General features: G+C 51.9%; 1 protein-coding gene and 1 long non-coding RNA gene across 8 annotated transcripts in view; one reads left to right on the forward strand and one right to left on the reverse strand.

The window, feature by feature from the left end:
* On the forward strand, positions 1-26,464 carry LOC116951168 (uncharacterized). Of its 2 annotated transcripts, XR_012946112.1 has the most exons (4): positions 2-1,226; positions 18,124-18,202; positions 21,234-21,467; positions 22,283-26,464. It is a non-coding gene; the product is annotated as an uncharacterized LOC116951168 (long non-coding RNA). The 2 variants fall into 2 exon arrangements; XR_004404123.2 differs by lacking the exons at positions 18,124-18,202; positions 21,234-21,467; positions 22,283-26,464 and adding exons at positions 2,459-2,516; positions 2,661-5,119 and having other exon boundaries at positions 1-1,226.
* LOC116951124 (uncharacterized) overlaps positions 1-27,758 on the reverse strand; it is a 115,970-nt gene that overhangs the window by 18,948 nt on the left and 69,264 nt on the right. For 2 of the 6 annotated variants that reach the window (XR_012946069.1, XR_012946071.1), the window contains 2 exons: positions 19,239-19,317; positions 11,688-15,512 (listed from right to left, as the gene is read on the reverse strand). The exons of 2 other annotated variants lie outside the window; for them this stretch is intronic. Coding sequence is in view for 1 of the 4 variants with exons in the window: in XM_076072172.1 (XP_075928287.1) it covers positions 19,298-19,317 (20 nt within the window). In the remaining 3 variants the exon portion in view is untranslated. Of the gene's footprint in view, positions 1-11,687; positions 15,513-16,527; positions 19,318-27,758 lie in introns of those variants that run through there. 2 more of the 6 variants (XR_012946066.1, XM_076072172.1) reach the window with 1 other exon arrangement.

A 27,758-nucleotide genomic window follows, 5' to 3' on the forward strand; every position in this document is an offset into this window, starting at 1 on the left:
AGCAACTGAGAAACTTGAATGCGCTGGCAGTGGCTCCGTCATCAGTGCTGTCTCCAACACGCGCAGCTTCCCAGGAGAAGCAATCTGTCGGGGGCCCTGCATTGGTGCACCATCATCATCATCATTACCATCACCGTCGCCATTATCTCGTTACAATCAGCAATTAATCCACCCGCACGTGGTGTCTGAAACTAGAAAAGGTGAGGAGGCGCTTGCTGCCACCTCCGACCGGAGCGCTGGGTCACCGCTGCGCAGGATGACGGTGAAACCCTCCAGGGTACGGGCAACGTGGCGATCCTGTCACGAGCGGGGAGACCGTGTTCCGTCTGCTGAGTGAACTCTTAGACCAGCTCTTGCCTCTGACGGGTTTACGACAAACAAAGTGATTTGAGCTAGTGATGGAATATTTTACATTCCTACGACAGGGGCGAGTATATCCATAGGACAATCCAATGGTGACTTCCCCACAAAGTGGTACCATTTTTCCGACCCCGGAGAACTGATGGGCCGAAGGAAGCCCTCGATGTGAACTCGCCGCCTGCCGCTGCCGAGCCTCTCGTTCCACCCGTCAGCCACGCGGGGTGGAGGTGGATGCCTATCATGGTGTTGGCACCGCGCCAGCGAACGGAGACTGCTTCGGTGGCATCTGTGCGAGGATATATAAATGAGTAACGTACGGTGCGAAAGAAGTTCAACATACAGACGAAGCTAAAAGTAAAAATATTTATCTAAAAAATGTTTTGCTTCCGCGTGTTGGAAGCGTGCAGCCGTGACCCGGTCGCGCCACTGTGCAGAGCGAATAATTTAGATTTTGCTTTGCTCCGCGTGCCAAGAGAAATGACGTGTCAGATATTAACGCATTTACATATTACTGATTAATTGATCTTCTGAGACCTGGATTAAAAAAAAAATTGAGAGAGGGAGGGAGGGAGGAAGGGGAAAAATCGTCCTCCTGAAAACCGTCAGCAGGGCTTCGGTAATTATGCAAACGACCGCGTCAAGTGCGTTGGTGGGTAAGAGCCCCGTTAATTAATGTATGCACTAGATAACGGTGAAGCCAATGGGATTGGCTCGGCAGATGTGATAGCGTGACAGTGATGGATTGGCCACGGCGCTCGGCCCACGTGTGCTCCACGGAAGCGCCTCGCCCCCCCCCCACTCACTCTCTCCTCGTCGCTCCAGACTTGATACCGTCCGCCGAGATGGATGTAAATACATTAAACTGGGTGAGCAGTCGGCGTCGGATCGGGGAAGGATTGCTATCGGACGCTCGCTCGCTCGCGCAGTCGCGAGCCTCTCTCTCGCAATCATCCGTGGCGCAGGAGCCCGGGAGCCTTAATGAGTTTAACCTGTAATGAGGGATCGCTCCTGTGTCTCGGCGCAGCGGCGGCGGCCGGATTAAATTAAGCGCCGCGTTGGGCACGGGGAGCCGTTCGGAACTGACGCTGAGCGAACTTAAATTGTGAAATACGCGAGTGTTCGTCGTCACTCGACTCGAGCGCGCCCGCTCAGAATTCATTAATGGGAAATGTTTAATTCAGCCGCATCTGCTCAGCCGAAATAGCTACCGCCCTGCGAGACGATGCTATATCCATCGTATCGGCGGTGCCGTTCAAAGGCGTATTGTGTCTGCCGCTGCGCACTTGCGTCTGTGTGTTTGTGCACGGACGGCGATACTCGCAAGCACGTGTCCTGCACTGCTTGTCTGCAGCGTGTACATGGAACATAGGTTCGTGCAGATTTATAATTAATTGAGGTGTACATATAATTGTTTCCTGTTTCACCGGGCGAGACCCTAATTAGATACTTTTGGAAATTCACTTCTCAGGTAGGTAGTGACATAAATGTTGACAGTTTTTTTTTGTTTAAGGCGTCTTTGGTTATCAGATCTTGAACGTGCTGGCGTGGTATTCGAGGCGTGATGTGAGCGTATCATGGCCTACTTTTGTAAACGCCTCTCGGGGCCTTTGGACCTTTCCTCCCCCGCGCCGATTCTCCGGAGAAATTTGCCGAGCGGCAGGAGGACATCGCGCGTCCGGTTGTCGCGGTCGCGAATCAAAGTGCGCTAAACACGCGCCGGTGCTGATCCCGTCGCGTTGAACATGCTGCGCTGGTGCGCGCTGCTGATGGTTGTGCTTACGGGTTTTTTTTGTTTACCCACCGAAATATATTCCGTTTGTTTCCTTGTTCTGAGATTAACACAGAACCTTACAGAGCCCTCGCAGCGAGCAGCGCACCACCCTGTGGCAGTGAAAGGCTCGCGAGGTGACGTCACAGAAGCACTCCTGTGACATCACAGGAGTACTTCTGAAGTCTTTTGAGTCGGCCTCGTCACTGGCGCTTGGGACGCCGCTCTGGTGTGTCGCACCACGTGTCAGGAGATGCAACGTTTTGGTTATCAGAGCTGGGATATGACAACCAATTGCATTTCTTTTGACGCAAAGCGTTTGTCGTGCAGTCATTGGTGGCGAGACTGAGACCCAACAACTCGCGCTTGAGAAGCCGCTCTCATCACGGTGGGTAGCAACCTGGAGTCGAACCTCGCGAATCGGCCAGGCTCGCTCGCTGTCACCGCCGCGATATTTCCCCTCGATCGCCACCTCCTCTGTGTCTTCACCCTCTTGGAATAACAAAAACAAACACGGCTGTTTTTGTTCAAGGTGTGTCGTCTGAGAAGCGTGGCGAGCGGCGCTCCGCTGCCGGCAGCTCACGGCCACGTGGCTGCCCTCCTCTCGTCCACGGGGAGCCGACTCAACTCATCGGCCTAACGAGCTCATCAGCTCGGTGTTTGCACCTCCGATTTCCCACGACGGGGTTAGTGGCGAACTTCGATATACCATGCGCCGTGCGTGTGTACGCATCGGCAAATACTCGACTGACTCGACACTCAACTCGCCATGAGCGATGGGGCCAGTTGTGGAGAGAGTGGAGGAGTTCCCGTAGCTGGGCACTGCGCCTATTGACTACTTCCAGTTTGGCAGCAGAAGTCTCACTCCGAATCAGTCGAGCGGCATTTTCTTTTCGTTCAAAGTTTCGGTTCGATGACAAATATCTGGACCGGTACTGGGCCTCCCTTAGGTCAACTCAGCCTTAAATGAGTACCTGGCGCGGTGTGTAAAACATCAGCACGCGGGGGAGACCAAGGCGACCGGGTGTGATGCTGGCCACCCACCCCCTCTTGTGCTGTGCCAGCCTTCATAGGTGCTCGCTCAGAGCAGCACTTGCCCCTACAGTCTGTTAAGCCTATACGGAGGGAGGGAGGGGGGAGTCTCAGTCTTTGTTTTGTTTGCGAACTTAACTTGGCACGGGCGGCAGCGGTGAGCACGAGAGCGCGTTGCACGCTGCACTGTTATTTGTTCGTGCTCGCGGCCGAGGGCATTAATCACAGCGACACACGTGGCGTGCCCACACGGCAGGGTTAATGCTCCACTGTCTGACATCTGCTCAACGTAAAGACGGGGGGGGGGGGGTGGGAGGTTTGGACGTAAGAGCTCAAGGTATAAACGCATAAATTGCAAGTGGGATTAACCAGTCCATTAAATAGGCTTTTAATTCGCAAGCTGAATTTAAATGCAGCCCTGCAATGAGTTTCGCACAATGGCGTTTCGAGCTTTGCTAAAAATTATACAGCTGCCGGCTGCATGCCAAGTGTGGCTGTTTATATCCGGCAATGTCTGTCCCAACCCAGCTGTACATGGTGTGTATATTTACACATGCTGTGTATTTACGTTGCGTCTATGTTTATGCTGTACTTTGCGTGTGCCTGTGTGTGTCCTGTGGTCTTGGTAAGGGCGGTGGGTGCTGCGATGCTTGGCACACTGCGCGATGAACCCGGCCACCTGAGTTTGCTATCCGGACACGATGAACGTCAGTGACGAGTGATATCTGAACCGGTTCTGGACACCCAGCACCTTCCACCTCCCACTGACCACCGTGGTGAAGTATGGTCAAATAACCTTCGCGACCGACATGGCGTGGGATAGCCCTCATCCAGCAGTGGATTGATCAAGGGCTGTAAATTGATATTAATTTTGTTATTTTATACGGCGCACACAATTCCCATAAAAATACGCTTAATATTTACAGACTGAATTTAGTAGGTGTTGGCTCCACACATTCTCGTATAATCGCCGTAGAAAACCACATTTCATCTGGTGGCAATTACATTCTATTATAATATATCTAAATGGCAATTACGGTCGACAATTAGTGCATCTAAACAGTTATAGAAATTCCATTGGCAAGATTAGCAGAAGCATCTGAATTGGGGATTATTTTGCATTTTACAATTAATCGTGGCTGCCTGGACACGATAAACACTCTGTCTAGAATTCAGCAGCTTCAAAAGTGACGCCTCTCTCAAAGTAACCACTGTATGTACGTATGTGGAACTTCTTTCGCACCGTATGTAGCCAACCGTGTTCATTGGGAAGTACAACAAACTAAACACAACAAGCAGTTCTAGAGAAATTAGTTTTCAATCTAGATTGAAAAGTGCATCACTCTTGGGGCTTCCTAATATCGGAAGGAAGAGCGTTCCAGACGGCCCCAGAAGCGGCGCATCTGAAAGGAGGGAATTGGCGGAACGAGAGTTGTATGGATTGTAAAACACCAGGACACACAGAGGACGCCACCATGGTGTTATGGTGACCGCGCTGGACCTGCAATGCGGAGGTCGCCAGTTCGTACCGAACTCCCGGCGTGGCAGCAGTTGAAGCAATGGGGAAAGTTCCGCAAATCCTTCCCATCCGCCCAGCACCACGATTGGTCGATGGGGCAGGTCCGCGTGTGGTAGGGTAAAGTGTGGGTACTCCCACTTCTCCACAGACGTCCTCGCCGGCGTGCCAGGATCGACCGAAGCCCCCTCTGCAGGGGGCTCTCTTTAGCTCCCTCCACTGGAGGCCCTTTCTCCAGCAGTGGCGTAGAGCGAGCATTTGCATTACTGCGCCTTTACCCTTCCACACGCGGTAATGAGATGTGCCCACAATTGACGACTCGTGCTCGGTTATTAAGAAAAGCAAATGCATCACTTTGTGGTCCTGCGACAGTGATTCATCAGCCGCTGTAGTTATTCTGTTCTTTCAATAAATAATTTAGTATCAATGGAAGTTCCTTTTTATTACGCCGCGCCCTGTGTTGTTTGTGTAATTTACTCTGCGCCTGCAAGCGAGACAGAACGGACAGACCCATTACAAACCACGCTAGAATCTATTTGTGTTAATTTCTACGTCAATGCGGCTCTTCATGAAAAGTATTAATAGAAACGGGGTTATTACGCGAACACAAACAAAAAAAAGATTTTTTTTTTTTTTTTACAAAATCACACACGTGACTTATCAGCCGCGCTGATAAATGAGATGGATGAGTGTGCTAACTTCATGAGACCGCCAATGATTACATCTACGCAACTTCAATAAGTCCCAGAAAATCATTTACAAATGTAGCTCATGGCTTGGATGTGGTTATTGATCGGCGCTTGAGTATATTTTGGCGAGGTGTGGTATTATTTTCTCTTGGTGAGGTGTGGTGAGGCATTGGTCCGTAGCACCTGAAGTGGGCCAACTTCGGTATTCAATGTCTGGCCAATCATCAAACGATTCTGTCATCTTGGACAGATAGATAAATGTGTCTTACTAAGGTTTTGCTACCTCACTGAAGGTTGATTTTGGGTGAGACCGCGTGATTATCAATGTGTCGCTAACCCACCTCCATCTGATACGGCCAATTAGTAAGGTTTGTCACGTAAACAAAACGTGCTAATTAGTTACTAATTCAGCACACCTGTGTGTTGAAGAGTAAACCCACAACATTTACAGTTTGAGTACGACGTTTCGCTGGTGATGACAACCAGCTTCATCAGACGATTTGCCAGAATTGTGACATTTTGTTGCCTTGGTTGGTAGCAAGCTCAGTGCAGGCCCCCAGGACGCGTGGTGTATTCTCTTCTGGCGGGGTTATTTTACTCGTGAGGCTAACTTTAGTAACGTTTAATCAATTAAGCAGATTCTATTTTAAACGAACGTTCAGTGATAAAGTTACGAGATTTCCACCTAACTCTTTTGGTCAAATATGTGTCGTTATGTGATGTGAAAGGAATCTGGGAAATTTGGTGGGGTGTAATAAAAAATATCTCCTTCACCAGCAAAGCGACACGGCCTAGCAGTCGTGCGTTCGCCGCTTGGTGTAGAGATTCACGGTTCGCTTCGAGCGGCCGCCATGGTTAATACTGCGGTGGTGTGGTAGTATTAACCATACCTGAACGACGTGCCGTCTGGCATCATATTAGACGTTAAGATCCCCTGACGTCGTTTGCAAGAGTAAGGCCATTAGGTGCTGGTGTTGCCCTGCTCCCACATCTATGATTAGAATGGTTGGCTACGTACGGTGCGAAAGAAGTTCAACATACATATGTACATCAAGTCCCATTTTTGACAAATTTGGGATTGACCTTCATTACTTGATTGGGATTACACACACGGCAGTAATCATCGCCCCTTACTGGGAGACAATGCCCCAGGTAACTGTTGTCAATGAGACTAACCCCTGCGTTTCTTGAGTTCCCCACTTGGTTCAACAAAATGAACGCATTCAACTACATTGGAAGCACTTTTAGGATGCAGCAAAGCAAGGGGAATGCATTGGTGTAAATGGAGTGATAATCTCATGCCGCTCATCTGAAACCCGTCGAGTGACCTTAACCTGCGTTTTCTCCGAGGCGCGCGTGGTGGGACGTGGGTGCTGACGCCACACACGCGGCGTTCACCGCGCGGCGCTCACCGGGCGGTGAGCATCGCGTGGTGCTCACCACGTGGTGAGCACCACGTGGTGAGCACCGTGCGGCTCGTCTTGGAAAAGTCATTCAGAGGCAAGAGCAGCCTTCACACCGCTTGGGGTTAAAAAATAAATCCCACTGCCAGTTGGGACTCTCTTCCCTGCCACAGCCGTAGGTCGTCCCGCGGAAGGGAGCCGGTAGCGGGCAGACGGTGACTGTGTGAGGGGGGGGGTGGGGCTCTGGGCCAAGGCTGGAGTGAGGAGGGGTGGGGGTATCCTTGACGTTGATAGATGCGCGGCCAGTAATGACGTCCCCTGCTCTCCGCCGGGCCCATAAATCACAGGGACCCCCGCCGTAATTGCAACGGAGCGCGCCGGCAATTGTTATTAACCGCACCGTGATACGCGGCCGGCTGACGGCTCCCGCCGTCCGTCTTTATTTGGTGGGCGCTCGGCGCGGACTCGGCAGCGCTGCTGCGCGGAGGCGCCGGGCCTCGCACAAACAAACAAAATCCATCGCCAGGCCACGATAGATCATCCCTATTGATCGTCCTCAACGTGCATTTTCCGCGCTTTATAAATACCACGGACGTCGAAGCCGGTTCCTGTCCGAGTCGCCCGGCTGTGGGAAACGTTGAGCTGACAAAAAGCAGTGCATGGCGCCGTGCGTAGGAACAGAGGAGCCTCATCGGCGAACGCGTTGCGTGAACATAGTTTCAGGTGTGGCTCGGATTTCATATCAGGCTCTGCCGCAGCTGACCACCAAATGTGTGGTTTCCCCACTTTCTTTCCACTGTCGCACTGTGGGCCTTTCATCAGCGGCTCTTGACACAAAATTACGAGTCGTACCCGCGTGATGTGGCGATATGTTAACTGCCTCGCCTGACGCCTGCTGTATATTTGGAGTATGCACGTTCTCCCCATGGTCGCGTGGATTTTTCTCCAGGTTCTCCGGTTTTTCGCTCCACATTTAGCATCATTTGGATGCTATACATTTCCACATGATAGGCCACTTCGTTGAGCTATCATTAGTGGCCAGGTCGCGTATGAAAAAGAGCTACATAGCTCAGTGGGCCTTACCTGGTAAAATACCACACAGTGAGTGAATAGTTAGCTAATAGATGTTAGGCACCATGTCTGACCTCTAGCCCCACGAGCCGGGCGCTTCTTGACAGAGGAGAATCGCGGCGCACCGCCCGCTTGGCCCAAGCAGCACGCGGGCAGCACCTCGGGTGAGCGTGCGGCACGGACAGCAGCAGCAGGAGGCCACGGCGGCGGTCTCAACGCATCCACGTGTAGAGAGCCGGGCTCGGAGCGCTCCCTGTAACTTACCCGAAGCTGCACATGCTGGGATTCCGAGCAGCTGGCTGTGAAAGCTGAGATCGTGTCAGAGTGGTGGGGGGGGGGGGGTGAATTTTTTTCTTTTGTTTTTTTGTGACCAAGCGTAAAATGGATTAAGATTGCGGATTTTTTTGTTTGGGCACGGTGGGGTTGTGTTTCTGTAATGTGCGATAAAATTCAATAGGTATTCTATTACCAGCGTGCAGCATACATCATCATGTGAACTCTTGAGACAGAACACAAAATAAATAAAAAAAATCATAATTCACGGACATGCCCAGAAGGCAGCCGTAATAAAAAGTAAACACAGTGTTTTGGGTTTTATATATATATGAATGTCCTCACGACAGGTCACGCGATATTGCGGTCGTAATGGGTTTAATGCCACACACCCTCAACTTCCTGCCATCACTAACGCATGCAGGCACAGATATCTAAACATTGACACCCTTTTCATTTATCTTGCAAGGGGACAAATTTCATTTTCTCCATGAGTTATTGTCCGGCGCTCTTTCTCTCTCACGCGGCTTCACAAGAAACTGCGCGCGCGCAAAATGTGTCGGGGCTCTGGCCCGGCGCTTTTGGACTCTTGACGGGACCCATTTGAATAATCAGGCGGCTGGCCGGAACGGTCGCAAGAGAGCTCGGCGTTCACGAGGTCACGAGCGGAAATGCTTCACGTCAGGGAGAGGAACGCAGCACCAGCGCACCGTCGCTGTGGCTCTCCAGGGACGTTAACCCATGAAAACGTATTTCCACCCCAGGCACACCACGTCCAGTATACCACACGCCGCCTGCCGGAAATTTTTGTACCAAAAAAAAATTCAGTGAGCGATTAATCTCTGCTCCCAGGAGAGAAAAAAAAAACATAAGTCACCGATGCGTGACTTCGAACGGTGTTTTTGTATCGATGAACTGCCCCCCCCCCCGCCATAGGAATGTGGAATTTTCACCAGAGGCTCAGAGTCGCACGATGTTTGTTTGACAGCGGAGGCACTTTGAATCTGTCTTTTAGAGGATTCACGACGTGAGAATAAAAATGTAATTTTCAATTCAGCGGGAAATGTCCACCGGATACAAAGAAGCTGATTGCACCAGCGTTGATCAAACCCTTAAACGTGAGCTCCTGTTCGTCTCTAATTGCCTTTTTTAATGTCTTTTCAAATATCCTTCCTGCCTGTATATATGATTACTTCCAAAACGCAGCCTGTGTATCAACGATGCAATTATGGATGATGTAGGCGAACACAGGACGTGGTCATTTTCCCAAAATGGCACTGACACGACCACAACAACCTCGCACGAGAAAAAAAAATATATGAGAGAGAAAATTGCGTCAAATAAGTTGTGTTCTCAGCCGGGGGTTTCAGACTGACTGCCCTTCATCATTTCTGAGTTTCTCGTGTGCCGCGTCCGTGACGTGCGCGGTTTTCTATCTTGGCAGCATATCCGGGTTGTCACTTCAAAAATTGTATAAATTGTTGCGACAGCAGAGTGTGTGTGTGTGTGTGCCAGAATTGTGCTTCGCCATCATGCGGTAATGGGCACATTTCACTCATTGTGGCACCAATTTGTGTCTGTGGCGTGACCCATCGGCAAACTCGGATAACGAAGGCAGGAGGGAGGGAGGGAGCAATTGCTTGCTCGCTCCACTGCTGGTGAAATGGGCCTCCACTAAGAGGACGGTCTAGAGAGCCTCTCTGTCTAGGGCATGTTCGGACGACTCTCCCACGCTGACGGGACATCTTGAAAGAGGTGGGAGCAGCCACACTTTACGCCACCACCCCACGCGATCTGCCGATCGACTAAGTGTGGCCGTACCCGTTGTAAACACACAAGGCGCACACGTGAGTGTGACGGACTCAATGATGAGAGTTGAACTATTTAGTTCGGGGGGGGGGGGGAACCCCCCGAACATTCTGTTGTCTCGTGCAGTTCTGCTTAACCCACGAATGTCCACATTTTCCCCAGAGGTTTTTTTTTTAATACATAAACATCTTAATAACCTTCCATATGAATATATATTTTTTTTAAACCGACATTTTTCAGAAAAATCTCTTTTTCGTGATTGGTCACTTGAGTAACCGGTGGGCATATTCCACAGGACCCCCGTGCCTTCCCGTGTCATCGAGAAGACGAATGAAACGAGAGGCCGCTTGAACCGCCACTATGTTTGTTGACGTCGCCGGGCAGTCTGTGGGAGCACAGTGCGCGGTGTGCGATCGCGGCAGCACTGCGAGCAGCACGTGGGGAGATTGTGCCCAGCGGCGCAATCAGCGCAATCGCGACGTCCATGCCATGTTTACGTAGACGCGCGTAAGAGTACTTAAAATGAAAATTGCATTCAGCAGTACAGTACACACACATCCTGCACGTTTTGTCTGTAATTGTACAATAATTGCATCAGCCCTTTTTCACATGTAAGCCCATTGTAGCAATGGGCTTAAATGGACTTCATTAAAAATTGATTGCTTGTTACGTAAAGCCGCTCTAATGACGCCAGATTAGCGGCGAGCGAAGCCATCGCTTGGTCGTCCTCAGCGCTGTGCCGGGAAGCTCCGTAACCGGCAGCCAAACGGCAAACACCACGACCACCATCACCACCACCATCACCCCCACCGCCACCATCACCACCACCATCACCACCATCATCATCACCACCATCACCACCACCATCATCACCACCACCAACACCACCATCACCACCATCACAACCACCACCATCACCACCACCACCATCACCACCACCATCACCACCACCACCATCACCACCACCATCACCACAATCACCACCAACACCACCATCACCACCATCACCACCACCATCACCACCACCACCAACATCACCACCACCATCACCACCACCACCACCAACACCACCAACACCACCACCAACACCACCATCACCACCACCACCACCATCACCACCACCATCACCACCACCACCATCACCCCCACCACCATCACCCCCACCACCATCACCACCACCACCATCACCACCACCACCATCACCACCATCACCACCACCACCATCACCACCACCACCATCACCCCCATCACCACCACCACCACCACCACCATCACCCCCACCACCATCACCACCATCACCACCACCACCAACACCACCACCACCATCACCACCACCATCACCAACACCACCATCACCCCCACCACCATCACCAACACCACCATCACCCCCACCACCATCACCACCAACATCACCACCATCACCACGACCACCATCACCACCACCATCACCACCACCACCACCAACACCACCATCACCACCACCACCACCAACACCACCACCAACATCACCACCACCATCACCACCATCACCATCATCACCATCACCCCCACCACCATCACCACCACCATCACCACCACCACCAACACCACCATCACCACCACCATCACCAACACCACCATCCCCCCACCACCATCACCCCCACCACCATCACCAACACCACCATCACCCCCACCACCATCACCACCAACATCACCACCACCACCACCGTCCCGGTCCCTGGAGACACCCCCCCACCCCCCACCGCTCGTCTCGTCTCCGAGCCCCCCACCGCTCGTCTTCGAGCCCCCCACGAGCAGACGGAGTGCTCTTCCTTGCCGCCCAGAAGGGAGCCCCTTGCTCGTCCGAGGGTACGTCCGCCATGTGAGATGGAGCGAGGAATTCACTCCTCGTGCTGGCGCTCGGCGGATCGTCACGTGGCAGGATCGTGATAGATGGCGACGGCTTGAGGAGGGCCTTCTGGCGGTCCAGCAGTGGATTGATCCTGGCTGATAACGTTGATAGTGATGACTGAGAGAGCCCATTGGGACCAAAGATTTTCTCTTTCGAGGGGTGACCGAGGGTCGTAAATGACAGCGAGTGAAACGTCAAACGCGACGGGACTGATACGGCACAGCGATGCGAAAAAAGCCCTTAAGTTTAAATGAGTAAAACAGGTATTATTAAATACATTTAGAAAATTGGAGTTGTTCCAAAAAAAATGGCATGCGTGTTGTACAGATCACCACTTCTTGCAACGGTTTGCATTGGGTGATGCAACAGCGGGAGCAAGTTTCTTAAATCTTCCCCCACCGCCTCTGTCCACCCAGCAGTGTCAACGTGTTCACAGGTGGTCTATGCTCGGCAGGTGGCGTGTGGTGGTGGGGTAAAGTGTGGGTACTACCACCTCTTCCGGGAAGTCTGGTCAGCGTGAAAGAGGCCACAAAACCCTTTGCAGGGAGTCCCACTTTCTCTCTCTCTCGCTGCACTCCGTGTTGTGGTGGAAGCCCTTCTGCCAGCGGTCACACGCGCAAGGGAAATTGCAGGGCTGCGCCTTCATCTCGATTACCTTAACGACAAAGCTTCGGCCAAATCCTCGTCCTCCCTATCGAGATCGCCGTGATGGACGGAATAGCCCTCGTTAAGGATAAAGCACAACAGCTGAAAGGAAAACCAGGCTCTGGCTCGTTTAGAGCGGTGATTTGTGCCTACTTGTACACCACAACCACCAACACCACCAACAACCACCGCCGCATCATCGTAATTAACCTGCATAGCCCCCGAGTTGCCCAATGCAACGAGGCAGGGGGCTCCTCGCGCGTCACGGACGTGCCACTGGAGCCCTGTCGCACAACTTTGACAACCTCTCCCTTGCGCTCCGTATGCGCGCCCCGTGTAGTGAGGAGGGCCGAACTTCTTTGTTAATGAACCAGACGAGAGACCCCCCCCCCCCAGATGCGATCTCCTGCAGACTCGGGGAGGCCGGAGGTGAACGAATGGGGCATCAACTCTGGCGGTGCACGCCGGGGCTCGCACCTTCGCAGCGAGCGCAGGAGATTGCAGAGCGGTACGATCGTGACTCGTCATGTGCTCACGGTCGAACGAGTTGTACAGCACTGGGAAGTACCACGCGTAGAGGCGAATACGCGATACATGCGCGATCTTTACTGCAATAGAGAGCACGGATTAATGCATGCCTCTAACGAGCCTGCTTTGTTTTTGTTTTATATCCAAGCTTAGCCAGGGCCGTATCCGTTCAATTATTTTCTCTCTCTCTCACACACACACACACATATATCACCCCACTGCAAAAGAAGAAACTGTATGTGAATTAACCAGAGTGACATTGGCACAACCCGAGCGGTGTCGTAATCATAATTACACTCGTTTGTAATATTAATTACCTGGGGCGTATTAGTCCGTAACCGTGACCAGAGCGCGCGATCTGGCGAGGCGATGCGCCGCAGATGCCGCGTCTCGAGCGTCACCGCGCACGTGAACAAATGACAGCGAAGTGGATCGAGAAACGAGGCGGCTCCTCGCGAGCCGATAAGCCCTCGACAAACTCGAACTCTGGTAAATAACGACGACGAGGGAGAGCTCACGGATGAGATGAGCGATGCGGTGGGGGGGGGGGGGCTTACAGAGAGAGAGGGGGGGGAAGAAGACAGGGGAGGTGCAAAACGGCAGCCGAGGTGGCGCAGAGGAGGAACGGTGAAGGGCGCGAGTGGGGTGTGGGCGAGGGTGGCAGGGGGTGCTCTCTGGGGTGCGTCCGTCGGTGGAGGGGCGGCGGCGGCGGGGGGTGGGGGACGACCGTCAGTCTGGGGGTGGTGGCCCCGCGCACGAAGAGAGATCGCCGCCTTTGTGGTTGGGGCCGCCTCGCGCGTCCCCGCTCCGTGCTCCCACGAGGGGGCTTCCTGAAGATGGGGCCCCGCTCCCCCGCACCTCCGCCCGCTCGAGATGACACTCAAAAGCCAATAAAGCGCCGCGGAGCCAGCTGGGAATTCGGAGCAAGATCCATTTCCAGAGAAGGAAATAAATAAAAAAAGAAGAGGGGAAAAAATGGTGTTGCCGAGTTGCGGTGTTAGATCGTATTTTGACAAGCGGCTTTGATAGACTGCCGTGGTTTGACCTTTCTTTGACTTGGGAATTACATAAAAGGGGCATCGGTTTTAAAGGTGATTTTAATACGCGACCAATTAGAAACTGACGTCCGTTTGCATCGATATTTCAAAATGATGCGGGGATTGTGCAAGTGTTACGTAAAATCATTGGCGGTTGGAAGGCACGAAATTAAAACGCGCGGCGTCTCTAAGGTGCGGACGGACACTTCTCAGACGGCGACCTCCGCGCGGCTCGCTGTCAAATGTATTTGATTTGGATCCTCGTAAGAACAGCTGCTGTGATGTGTGCCACTGCCTTGATGTCTGAATTCAAGCGTGAAACAGCAGCAGAATGGAATCCCCACATCTTGGCGCCCACCCCCCCCCCCCCAACTTATCCAACGTTAACTTCTAGAAGTGTATCGCAATCGCCAGCCAATATCAATCCACTGCTGGATGAAAGCCTGCTGGATGAAAGCCTCCCGAAGCCTCGGCTATTTCTCACGGTTCCACGATGCACTCTAAGACACGTGCCATTGCTTGGCACAACAGTACAGCACACACGTCACTTGTGCGCATGCCCTGTGGCCACAGATGCAATCAGCAAGAAACGATTACGATCGGCGCGGCACACAATGGCGTGGTGTGGCTGACAACCTGTCCAGCCGCACGTGTCCAGCCTCCTTGCCGGTGCTGCTATGAATGTTCACTCACAATACCCCAAGTACTAATTTGAAGCTGGGTCAACCTGCGGGAGGCCCGGATACAGCATGCCCACCAATGCTGTGCGTGACCGGGAGTCGAACTCGGCCCCGCTTGGATTGCAGCGCAAGGTGCGCATCACGGCACGACCGCCCTGCGCACCCGGCCACTCACGGCTCTCGGTTTGTTTACTGCGCGGAGAGAGAACAACATCGGCTGGGCCAATTAATGAGATGGTGAAACACTCTCCATTGGGTCACGTTGGAGGTCGGGGCTGGGGGGTAGGTAGGCAGGTGGGGGCGGGGTGTTTATGAACAAATAAATAAATAAACTAAAATGTGACTTGAAGACGGAGAGAGAGAGTGACAGTGGACTGCCGTTTGATTAGAGCTAAGAGGTTTGCCCGGGCCTCCAGGGAGAGCCATCAATGGGGGGCAGACCCCATAAATGGATGCGTAAGTGTGCGGGGCATTTTTGGGTTCCCGCTCGCTCTGCAAGCCTCTCTGCCTGTGATCTCACCTCGCTCGCCGCCGGTGATTGATGAGCTTCGCGTGCGCTGGAGACGAGGGGAAGACTCGCGAGTCCGCCCGTGCGCCCCTCATTTACCGCGGCTTTCATTTCGAGCACGCGCCCGCTGCAGTTGCAGGCTCCGCTTGGCGGTCTGCCGGCTGGGCTTGTTTTGTTTATCGGTATTTATTGGTTCCCGTTCGATTATTGTTCTCATCATCATCATAGTCGTCGTTGTACTTTGAGTTGTCTACATTTGTTGTTGTTGCATCCCCTGTGGAATAATCATCCATATGGGGGCACTAAAAAAACAACACGAAAAGCCACACATTTAACGGTGCTGCAGGCTCATTCGAATTGATAATAATTATTTTAAGCGGACTTCATTCATTCTGCCGGATGCTGGTAGTGCCATTCCTCTCCATAAAACAGCGCAGCTGGGTGTGTGTGTGTGTGTTGTATCGTTGGTAAAGGCGCAGCCCTTGCAATTGCCTCGCTCGCGCCACTGCTGGAGAAACGGCCTCCACTGGAGGGAACTCTAGAGGCTACCTTGGCCTACTCTTCCACGCTGGCCAGACGGTCTTGAAAGAGGCCAGGGAGCACCCACACTTTACCCCGCCGCACGCGACCTGCTGATCGACCAATTGTCGTGAACCGATTAATGCTCCTGGGTGGTCAGAGGCGGGGAGGGTATTTGAGAAACTTTACAATCGTTTGCGACCGCCACGGCAGCCGACCGAAGGACGATTTGCGGATCATTACAACGCGGCAGAGTCCTGACCTTTGCTAGGTCAAGTTCGCGTCAAATAAACCTGGAAGCACAGATCTCTCCCGCTTATGCAGAGCAGAGGCTGAGTGCGCAATATTTGTTTTCTCTAAAGTGTGTTGCATGGTATTTGACTTTGAAGGGGTGGCCCACAAATAGTTTGTTTTCTTATTGAATTGAGTCGGCCCAAGTGAGGGACAATGGTAGCATAAATGGCATTGAGCGCCCATGTTCATGTTACACAAGTGTTTCTGTGGGCATTGCACATCGAGACATATGTTCTTTGTGATCTTGATCAATCTGCATGCAAACACAGCGACAGAGGTGTGGGTGCTGTGGAAGCGATGCCTTGCGATGGATGTGTTTCAGAAGTGTGAATGTCTGCAAGCAGCTGTGCTTTAGCTGTGTGTGTGTGTGTCCGTCAAAGCCACAAAGCTACACTATCGCGTGCGCTGGTGCTTGTGGTGGCATGTACAGTGAGGGAAATAATTATTTGATCCCTTGCTGATTTTGTACGTTTGCCCACTGACAAAGAAATGATCAGTCTATAATTTTAATAGTAGGTTTATTTGAACAGTGAGAGACAATAACAACAACAAAATCCAAAAAAACGCATGTCAAAAATAATATAAATTGATTTGCATTTTAATGAGGGAAATAAGTATTTGACCCCCTCTCAATCAGAAAGATGTCTTTTATACAGGTAACGAGCTGAGCTTAGGAGCACACTCTTAAAGGGAGTGCTCCTTAATATCAGCTAGTTACCTGTATAAAAGACATCTGTCCACAGAAGCAATCAATAAATCAGATTCCAAACTCTCCACCATGGCCAAGACCAAAGAGCTTTCCAAGGATGTCAGGGACAAGATTGTAGACCTACACAAGGCTGGAATGGGTTACAAGATCATTTCCAAGCAGCTTGGTGAGAAGGTGACAACAGTTGGTGCGATTATTCGCAAATGGAAGAAGCACAAAAGAACTGTCAATCTCCATCGGCCTGGCTCCATTGGAGTTGCAATGATCATGAGAATGGTGAAGAATCAGCCCAGAACTACACGGGAGGATATTGTCATTGGTCTCAAGGCAGCTGGGACCATAGTCACCAAGAAAACAATTGGTAACACACTACGCCGTGAAGGACTGAAATCCTGCAGCGCCCGCAAGGTCCCCTGCTCAAGAAAGCACATATACATGCCCGTCTGAAGTTTGCCAATGAACATCTGAATGATTCAGAGGACAACTGGGTGAAAGTGTTGTGGTCAGATGAGACCAAAATGGAGCTCTTTGGCATCAACTCAACTCGCCGTGTTTGGAGGAGGAGGAATGCTGCCTATGACCCCAAGAACACCATCTCCACCGTCAAACATGGAGGTGGAAACATTATGCTTGGGCGTGTTTTTCTGCTGACACAGGACAACTTCACCGCATCAAAGGGACGATGGACGGGGCCATGTACCGTCAAATCTTGGGTGAGAACCTCCTTCCCTCAGCCAGGGCATTGAAAATGGGTCGTGGATAGGTATTCCAGCATGACAATGACCCAAAACACACGGCCAAGGCAACAACGGAGTGGCTCAAGAAGAGCAACATTAAGGTCCTGGAGTGGCCTAGCCAGTCTCCAGACCTTAATCCCATGCAAAATCTGTGGAGGGAGCTGAAGGTTCGAGTTGCCAAACGTCAGCCTAGAAACCTTAATGACTTGGACAAGATCTGCAAAGAGGCGTGGGACAAAATCCCTCCTGAAATGTGTGCAAACCTGGTGGCCAACTACAAGAAACGTCTGACCTCTGTAATTGCCAACAAGGGTTTTGCCACTAAGTACTAAGTCATGTTTTGCAGAGGGGTAACATACTTATTTCCCTCATTAAAATGCAAATCAATTCATAACATTTTTGACATGCGTTTTTCTGGATTTTTTTGATGTTATTCTGTCTCTCACTGTTCAAATAAACCTACCATTAAAATTATAGACTGATCATTTCTTTGTCAGTGGGCAAACGTACAAAATCAGCAGGGGATCAAATACTTGTTTCCCTCACTGTAACCGTGCATTGCAGGGGAGTGAGAGATTAATCGTTTTCATAATCAACATTTGAAGAATTCACCCTCCCAGAGAATTCAACTCAACTCTTTGTTTTATTTTACAGCCCACTGCGCTATGAGCTCTTTTCCAGAGGCGACCTGGCCACACGTGATAGCTCAGCGAAGTGGTTGATGTCGTTACAGGTGAGGATTTATAATCGCAGCCACACAATCTACACGCGTGTTGTTTCTAAGCGTGAATGAGGGCAAAATTGGAGGAAAATCCACGCGTCCACCACGCAGAGAGAGAGAGAGAGTCCGTGGACTCCAAATATACAGCAGTCATCGTCAGGGTCCGGGATCGAATCCTCAACCTCCTGCATATCAGGCGAGGGAGATAACAACTCTCCACGCCCCACTTTATTTGTTTCTTCTCATTTGCAATGTCTCGTTCATATTCTTTGTTGAATTTCATGTTTATTACTTATTTTGACACACTATGCAGTGTGGGTTATTGAGAAAACTTTACCTGGCAAAAAGGGATGTAATATACATCAGATTTAATCGCAAACATCTGAGAGAAGAATTTGTAAATATTCCGTCATCGTAAATGCCTCTATTTTATATATCATTTTTGGAAAACATGTTCCAATGTTGCTGTGAGTATCCTTAATGACAGCGTATCTCCTTGTCTGACTGCTTCATTTTGTTCCTCTGTTCATATAATCTCAGTATATAAATGTTTATGTTTACAGTATGCAATTTTTCTACGTACCTTATTAAGCCTCGGTATACAAAAGGCTGGATTGAGTACGTCAAATTCCACAGAATCAAATGTGTTCGTACACAAGCAGGGCATTATGGCATGTGGTATGTGTTTTTCTAGAATCTGATTGATAGTATTACGTGGTCCATAGCAGAAAGGCCTTTTATCCTTTGTTAAATCCAGCTTGTGCGTGTGTTTGGTTGGCCTCTAAATTATACATCATTGGGTTGCCTATAATCTTTGTGAACAATTTCGATCTGCGACGGTCGGAGGCTAATGGCGTGTAATTTTTCAAATCAGCTTTGGCTGCCTTTTTGAATAGAAGAATGATTGAGGCATCAGTCTGCGCATTTCATTTTCTGTGTAAACATTTTCTAAATAGGGTCCTTCTAATTTGTTTGCAACATCTGGTCCCGCTTCTTTAACGAGGTCCACATTTATTCTACCTCGCCCAGGAGCTCTTATTGTTTTTACCTGACAAGAGTGGTGGTTCTTTCTCTGGGTGTGAAGCGTGGAATTTTCTCCACTGTCTCTCAAGCAGAATAACTTTTTTCTGTAATAAACACGAACGGAGTGAATATTAACCATCTCATCTCTGCCGATGACACAGCGATCGTGACAATCAGTGGAAATTAATGATATAACCGAAAAAGCCTTGCCGAGGCATAAATAAGAATTTTGATTTATCCTGGAGAAATCCGACGAGAAGCTCTTTTCCACAGATGAGTCTCCAGTCCCTCGCTCAGCAGGTCGGCTCTGCATTGAGATGTTTGGTAGCAGGCCGTTTAATGAGCGTGCGTCTTCATCTGGGAGAAAACTGGAGCTCCCGGAGAAAACCAGCACACGCGAGGAAACAACACTCAAGGCTACGCACAGATAGATTCAAGAATCCATTGCTGTACAGCCCACGCCTCCAACACTTGCTAATCCCAAGCAGTCTCCCTTTGAAGCACGCGCCTGGCTAAACTCTACTCGGCTTCCGAGCTCTAGCGAGATCGGTCGCACTCGAGAGTGATTCTTGCTCTGAGATTCCTTACACGACACGGTGCCGACGTCGCACAGCGCCTCGCCGTTCCTGCTGCTGCTGCTGTCGTGCTCCAGCTTCCACTCTGCAGCCCCCTTCAGCGCGTGGTGCTTGGGGGGGGGGGGGGCGTAGGAAACTATTTTGAACTTGTGCGGCGTGATGAGATTAACAGTTGCCGTTGTTTCGAATGTCAATTCATCTTTCTTGTGTTCCGCCTGCGCGGACTTCACAGAAGCTCCGATCCTGTCTGGGTTCAGTGGAATTCTTTAAGCCCTTTGCCTGGGTCTGCCGTTTTTCAAAGCCACTAAAATTCGGTTTGACAAGCGGAGCTTTTGTTCGTGCGTTGGGTCAGTCAGTGCGCCGCACCAAATGAGTAGTACGCGTTTTATATATATTTTTTTGTAATAGCCGAGGAAAACCAATAAATGTTAACGTACGCGATGCGAGCCATCGTGATGTTTGCGGCCGATATAATAACAAGGCCCTGCAGAGGGGCACCACGGCTCCCACGATCCGCAGGAAATGCCACACGCACGGGGAGGAAGCCACCAGGGAGAGGGGGGCCCACGGTTTAGCATCGGTTTAAATCCGAGGAACTCGCGTTGCGCATTCACTTCACTGCCATGTGAGCGCCGCAGCACAGCAAGGGGAATGTCGAGTAACCGGGTCGCCTTCGGTCAGAGACCGACCGGCAGAAATGAAGCGGTAGCATTCCATTGCCGTCGCTAGGCCCTGCCCTATCGCCGTGACCCATCGGCGAACTTTTCCCCCAACGAGCCAGCCCCGAGTCGCTTGGCTCCTCTCCCCCACGGTAATCGTCACGGATTTGCGTTCCACGCGAGGGAGTTTTGGACGCTGCCGTGGTGCCAACGGTCGGCGCGGACCGCTTCAAGCCTCCGAGCAGCGCGGCAGCTGAGACAGCGGGGCACGTTGATTAAATTCCTGAACATCTGTGATTAAATTCCTGAACATCTGTGAAAAGTTACTGGGCGACTGTGAAAAAGAGCTCCATAGCTCATCGGATTCCTCCAAGATGAATAAATAAAAATATGTGTCTGAAATCTACCCACCACCTCTGTCCACCCAGCAGTATGAACGGGTTCACCACAGATGATCGGCAGGATGCTTGTGGAAGGGTAAAGTGTGGGTACATACACCAAGATGTCTGATGAGTGTGGAAGAGTAGACTAAATACTCTCTTTAGAGCTCCATTTGGCTATCTTTATATATTATCACCATAAATTCGTGACTCTATTAACCAACTAAGAGTTCATCAAGTCCCGATTGAATCCATTTACTGATTACCAATTACCAATAAATGTCTGCGCCGAATGTCAATCACTGCTCGTCCGTGAGAGAAGAGTCGATGGCTTGGAGCTGATCTTCCATCGATGCACGTGTGGGTGGGTGCGTGTGTGTGTGCATGTGTGTGTTTTAACTCTCAGTTGCGAAACGGAGGTCCCAAACGATTCTCACGCAGAGAGGCCAGAAACAGCAAGAGCGAGAGTAGAGACGGAGGGAGTGGTGGCATTTAACAACGCACCTCTCCACCCCAGCGTGACTCAAGGAACAGTCATCATTCCTGGGGCTTGCGGTTCAACTCAAGAATACATTATTTCGCCTTTTCTTTACTTCTTGTTTCTATTTTCTGTCAACTGCTAAAAGCAGGGTGACCAGCGGTAAGTCACCGGCGATCAGTTGCCTGCTGATCACTCTTCTATCGCTACTACCACGGTGACTGTTGCCCTGAACTGTACTCGTTCATTTCTCATTCCACGTTGAGGACTCGGTCTGCACCAGCCACCAACCGTTTCATCTCACCCTGCACACTGTGACCACCACCACCATCATCCCCGCACTGCAGGCAACAACGCTTCACCACCACCACCAAGCGCTTCAGGCCACAACGCTTCACCACCGCCATCACCACGCTTCAGGCCACAACGCTTCGCCACCACCACCGCGCTCTAGGCCACAACACTTCACCACCACCACCGCGCTGCAGGCCACAACTCTTCACCACCACCACCACCACCACCACGCTTCAGGCCACAACTCTTCACCACCACCACCACGCTTCAGGCCACAACGCTTCACCACCACCACGCTTAAGGCCACAACGCTTCACCACCACCACGCTTCTAGCCACAACCCTTCACCACCACTACCGCGCTGCAGGCCACAACGCTTCACCACCACCACGCTTCAGGCCACAACGCTTCACCACCACCACGCTTAAGGCCACAACGCTTCACCACCACCACGCTTCAGGCCACAACGCTTCACCACCACCACCACGCCTCAGACCACAACGCTTCACCACCACCAAGCGCTTTAGGCCACAACGCTTCACCACCACCACCGCGCTTCAAGCCATAACACTTCACCACCAACACCACCGCACTCCAGTCCACAACGCTCCTCCATATGCTTCCTCCCTGGCACTTCTCTACTTGGAATTCCCTCCCCGTCGTCTCTCCCCCCTCTCCCCAAGCTCTCACAACCTTGCTCACGTCCGGCACCCCCCACGACAACTGTCATCGTGCTGTCTGTTGCTGGCCGCTCGACCTTTTAGGCCTCTAGGCCTGCGCTCAGGAACTGTGAGTTGTTGTTGTTTGTTTGTTTTTTCCACATTGTCCGTTTCATTCGTTTGTCGTTGTTTGCGCAATCTCATTTGCACCATTACCCTAAATGTAGCATTTCCATACGATCTGCATACATTGTAAATAATTGATTCTCACGTGAATGCTTTGATAGATGTATCCCGAGAATAATAAGTTATTTCATTTAATGAATCAATGAATCATTGCACGCCTCGTGAACAGTAACACACTTCTTATTTCCCCGCCCTATTATTTTTGTTCCCAACTGCGCTGTCGGACTTCGTGTCGGCCTCATGTCACGCACGTTCGGAACTTTCGCAGCAAGCAGTGGACCACCCAGGGCGATGCAGTCCTATGACAAATGACACCACGGTGGTGAGATGTTAATTACCTCGCCTGGTATACAGGAGGTCGTGGATTCGATCTGGACCCTGACGCTTGCTGCATATTTGGAGCTTGCACGTTCTCCACGTGCTCGCGTGGATTTTTCTCCGGGTCTTCCGGTTTTTTCCCTCCACGCTTAGAATCAACATCGCGCGTTTAGAGCATTGCTATAAATGTGCACGCGATAATCCACTACGCTGAGCTATCGTTTGTGGCCAGGTCGCTTCTGAAAAACATCTATAGAGCTCAGTGGGGCCTAACCCTCAGCAGAAACATCCATCGGCGCCGGCTCCTCCGGCCTTCCGTGGGCAGCTGCCGCGGCGCGCGACCCCGTCCGTGCGCAGCCTTAAATTTTCTTGGGTCAAGCTCATAACGCACGGCGGCGCGGAGCCTGTGAATTACATTTCCTGCTGCGACCTCGTGTGACAGTGTCCCTGGATTGATTTGTTACTGGAAGGCAGAGGGAGAAAGAGAGAGAGGAGGGGGGGGGGGGGGAGAGGAACCCCTCCCTCGCCCCCAAATCAGATCGTTACAGTAACGCAGACAAACGGCCGAGCGGCGAGAAGGAGCGGCGAGATTGTGGTCTTTCTCATTTTTCAGCTGGCGGTCGTGTTTCAAACCCCGCACACTTTGTCACCCGTGCCCCCCCCCCCCCTTCTCCTTGGGGTTTTCATTGCGTCGCTGGCGAAGCGTGGAAAACTTTATAAACCCCTGCGAGCTGCAGGATTGGCGGGCGGGAAAGGGTCGATGTCGCGACGGCCTCTGTGCGGGACGCGTAGCGAGCGGTGCCCCTCGCCGCGCGCGCTACTCGGGTTGCTCGCTCACCCCCAAGGGGGTTCCGCTGGGTCGACGGCCGCCGTGTCAGGAAGAGGAAGCGGCGTCCTCGTCGTCCTCGTCGAATCACCGCTCGTGGAGCTCTAAAGTCCGCGTGCCGGATCCGTGCGATCGCGCGTCGAGCAATCCTAGTGCCCGACGGCATCGATGGGCGTCGAGGCTCGGGAAGGCGATGGGTCATGGTGGTGGAGGGGTCGTGTTGGAACGAACATCACCTCAACACTACTCACAATCTGACACCCAATGACATATTTTGGGTGCCATGGTGGCGAGATGTTAACTCCCTCGCCTGGTATGCAGCTGGTCGTGGGGTCGATCCCGACCCTGATGCCTGCATGTTTGGAGTTTGCGTTCTCTCTCCCCGTGGTGGTCGCGTGGGGTTTTCTCTGATTCCTCCGGGGTTTCCCTCCACATTTAGAAATACGCGTTTTGAGTATTTGAACCTGATGGCGGTACCCCGGGGTACCATCGTACCCCCGCTCTCGCATAATGTCCATGATGCAGTCATCTTTAGTCTGTTGATGGTCGGCGATGCGGCAATCGACTCATCTCGACGAGCTGTACACTGCGATGCACCACCACTACGGTGCTTGCGAGCGTTCAGGGTTTCAGCGCAATCGTCTTCGTCTGCGTTTCAACATCGCGAAGTGTGGCACTGATTTCGGATTGATTGGTACCCCAGTCGCGGAGTTATGTAACACCCCTGGAAACAAAAAGTGTCCCAGAAATAAAATATTTAATTGCCTCGGCTCATTTTGTATTATTTGGTACCCCGGGGTACCGCCATAAGGATCATTTGGCTATCATTCGTGGCCAGATTGCTTCTGAAAAAGAGCTATAAAGCTCAGCGAGCCTTACCTGGTAAAAATATTTTTAGTTTAGTTTTTGAACCAAACGAAGTCTTAATTTAGTTTTAATGAATGTATAAATGAACGTCAATCACCAAACTTCAATATGTACAACTTAATGTAATTTCTGCGACCTGGCATATTTTCTAACCGTGATTTATACAGTCCCTTCCTTGGCGATTGAGGGTTGCGGTTTGATTCAGGGATCAAATGTATCTGTAGCATTGTGATGCAGGTGTAACATCAACCCCGCGTGAGTTTGCAGGTATGCCAAACCATTGATGGATGAAGCCCTCCCCATGCCAATTCCTTCGCAGGCGTTGTTTGACCATACTTCACCACACTGGTCAGTGCGGGCTGGCGGAGGTGCCGGGACCCAGCGATCACTCGCCAACGATGTTAGCCATGGCTGGGAATTAAACTCAGGTGGCTGGGGTCGTAGTTGCAGTACGCTAATCACTGCGACATCACTCTATCCCACAAACAACATATATCAATGTATACACATTGATACCTACACACATGATTTGATGCATGTGTCTCGAGCTTAAGAATCGACATTAACCGATGAAGCAATGCGTTGTTACATCCTTATTCAGTTGTTACATCCTTATCACCACGACCACCACCATAATATATACAAGTGTGACTGGTAGAGGAGCCGCTGCCACTGCTGCTGACCAGAGTCTGCCAGCGAGGAGGGAGATGGTCTTAGTCTCTCATCTCTCGATACGAACTATACGATTCCTCCAGCAGCCCGTGTACACACACATTGCACACACACAGACACTTGCACACTGCCACAAAAAAAAAAAACCTAAAAAAAACATAAAAGAAAATGTTAAAAGGCCGGCTGGGCACGCTTGACTGAGCTAGTCTGTGGCTTTATGTCCCCGAGTGGCAATATGGAACCGCCTCGTGTACTGCTCATTGAATTTCAATGGGCGCTGTTTATCGCTCCGCTCCGAGCCACTGGTGCTGCGGGCAACAATGGGAAACGGGGGGTGGAGGTGGAGTAGACGCGGGGAGTGGGGTGAGTGGGGGGCTGCGCAGGGACGGGGAAGCTGGGAGGACGGGAGAGGTTACGGGTACATGGACGGCTGCTTAAATAAAATAAAAACAAAAAGCCTCGTCTGTCTGTCCTGCCGGCCGGTCGGCCGGGTTGCGCACTGGCTGTTTGGCCGTGCCGCACCCCCACTGAGTGTACACTGCACTGCAGCGAGAGAGTGTCGATAAATGTCAGGGTCGCGACAGAGAGCGGGACAGTTGTGCGCGCGCGAGATTGGATTTGTTGCGCTTGGGGCCACCGCATTCACGGCGCGCGGGTCAGTCCGCCGACTGCGTGGAAAGTGTGCGGAGTGACAAAACATAACCCGCGCTCGCATCGCTGGACGCGAGACACGGTGGCGGCACGCGGACCTGCCTGCCCACGCGCATCCGCGGCAGGCGAGAGCGAGTTCCAGTTGAGTTTTCTTTTTAATGTCGCCCACTGCTTCTCCCGTCGGCACGCCGCATTGCGCGAAGGAAGGGTCGAGTGGGAATGTGAACCTGACGGGGTGCCCGCACTCGGCATTAGGTGGTGCGCGTGCGGCCGCGAACTCGACGACCCCCCCCCCCCCCACTGAGGCTCACGGACTCGTGCTGTTAGTGAGCACGAATGGGTTGGCGTAGCCGGTACCACGCCGCGATTGTCTCCCTGGTGCTGATGCTTACTCACCAGCACCAGGTACTCGTTTAAGGCCGAGTTAACCTAAGAGAGGCCCAGGACCGGTTCTGATATTCGTCACTGTTATTGGCCACGAATCGAACTCAGGCCGCCCGGCTTCGTAGCGCAGTGACGCGCTAACCGTTGCGCCACCGCTCCCCCACACGCGCACGTAGGCGCGCGTACGCGCGCACGCACGCGCGGATCCTTGACTAGCGCCGAGCCACCTTCGCGCCGCCGCCACTGCCGCTCTCTCGCGCGCCTTTCTCGTGATCATGGGCGCGGGGGGCAGCGGCGCTGCGCCAGCGGCAGATGCGGGCGGGCGCCTCCGGGACGCGCGTGCGTGAGGGGGGCGCGCGCGCGCGCGTGGGGGGAGGAGGGCGCGCGCGCGAGGGGGGGGGGCGCGCGTGGGGGGTGGGCGCGCGCGCGCGTGCTGCCGAATCAATTTCAGCGCCGCTGAATAGAAACAAAAAAAAATACCGCGCGGCACCGCGCAACGCGGTTGGCTGTGCGCCGGACGCTAATGCCATTTCCAATAAATTAACTGCCTCACAGTTGCCGTACCATTAATTTTCACAGAGTGCGATATTCAAAATTTACTTTATTACGGTGCGTACATTTCTGGCGTGTAACTTGCACAATTTAATTTCGCCTAATAGATTGTTTTTCGTGCATGCTTTGCCGTTGTGTTTATTAAAAGGGGGCTCTGCCGCATTCTTGTGCTTCTGAACCATTCATCTCGACACGTATGTCGCGTATGTGAGGTTACCAGAAACGTTGGGTGCTGCGTTCGTAGGGTTTACATCGGTTGCGTTTTTTGCAAACAGGCTGTATATTCGGACAAATCAAACGCAGTAATAGTCCTGCAAATCCTCAGAAAATCACTGGCAGTAAAACGAGGGTGATTCAGACGTTCAGCAATCGCCATCAAAGCGATACTCACAAAATGCAGATTTTCCAAATCCTTGGATGCGGATTTTTCACAGCAGCACTGCTGACTCGACATGGCGGGGAGCGATTTTCACGCGGGTCGTGGTGGTGGTGGGGCAGGGAAAGTTTCCTGGCCTCCAGGAATAAACACGAGGGCGTCTTTGAACGCGCTCCCGAATTTCTTGGTAAAGCGTCTCGGCGCTCTGATCCCCATCAAACGGGCTCGGTGCACGGGCTGACGACGTCTCTCTAGGAACCGCGATTCGCGCCTCCAGGCCCAGGATTTATTGGTCTGAGCCCGCGGGTGCCACGATTAATGTGTTTGGGGATTATGATCAATAGGTGTGCATTCGATTGTGCGAGGAGCGGAGAGATCTGACATATTTTAAGCCACGATAAGATACAATATTGTCTCACGGCCAAATCAGCCGTCCACAATGCTCGTTGCTTGTAACGTCTCCAAAGGCAACCCCCCCCCCCCCCCCCATGTAACCTTTAACAGGCTGCTGGGGCAAGTGCGGTTAGCGAGCACCTATGAAGACCGCCACGGCACACGAGGAAGCGGTGTGGTTAGCACCACGCCTGGCAGCCTTTGTCTCCTTGATTTTTACACATAGCACCAGGTGCTCGTTTTCGCCCGAGTTGACCTAGAGGAGGCCCCACTAC

The sequence above is a fragment of the Petromyzon marinus genome, chromosome 3 (genome assembly GCF_048934315.1).
Source record: "Petromyzon marinus isolate PM22_M1 ecotype Great Lakes invasive population chromosome 3, UKy_Petmar_22M1.pri1.0, whole genome shotgun sequence".
Classification (NCBI taxonomy): domain Eukaryota; kingdom Metazoa; phylum Chordata; class Hyperoartia; order Petromyzontiformes; family Petromyzontidae; genus Petromyzon; species Petromyzon marinus.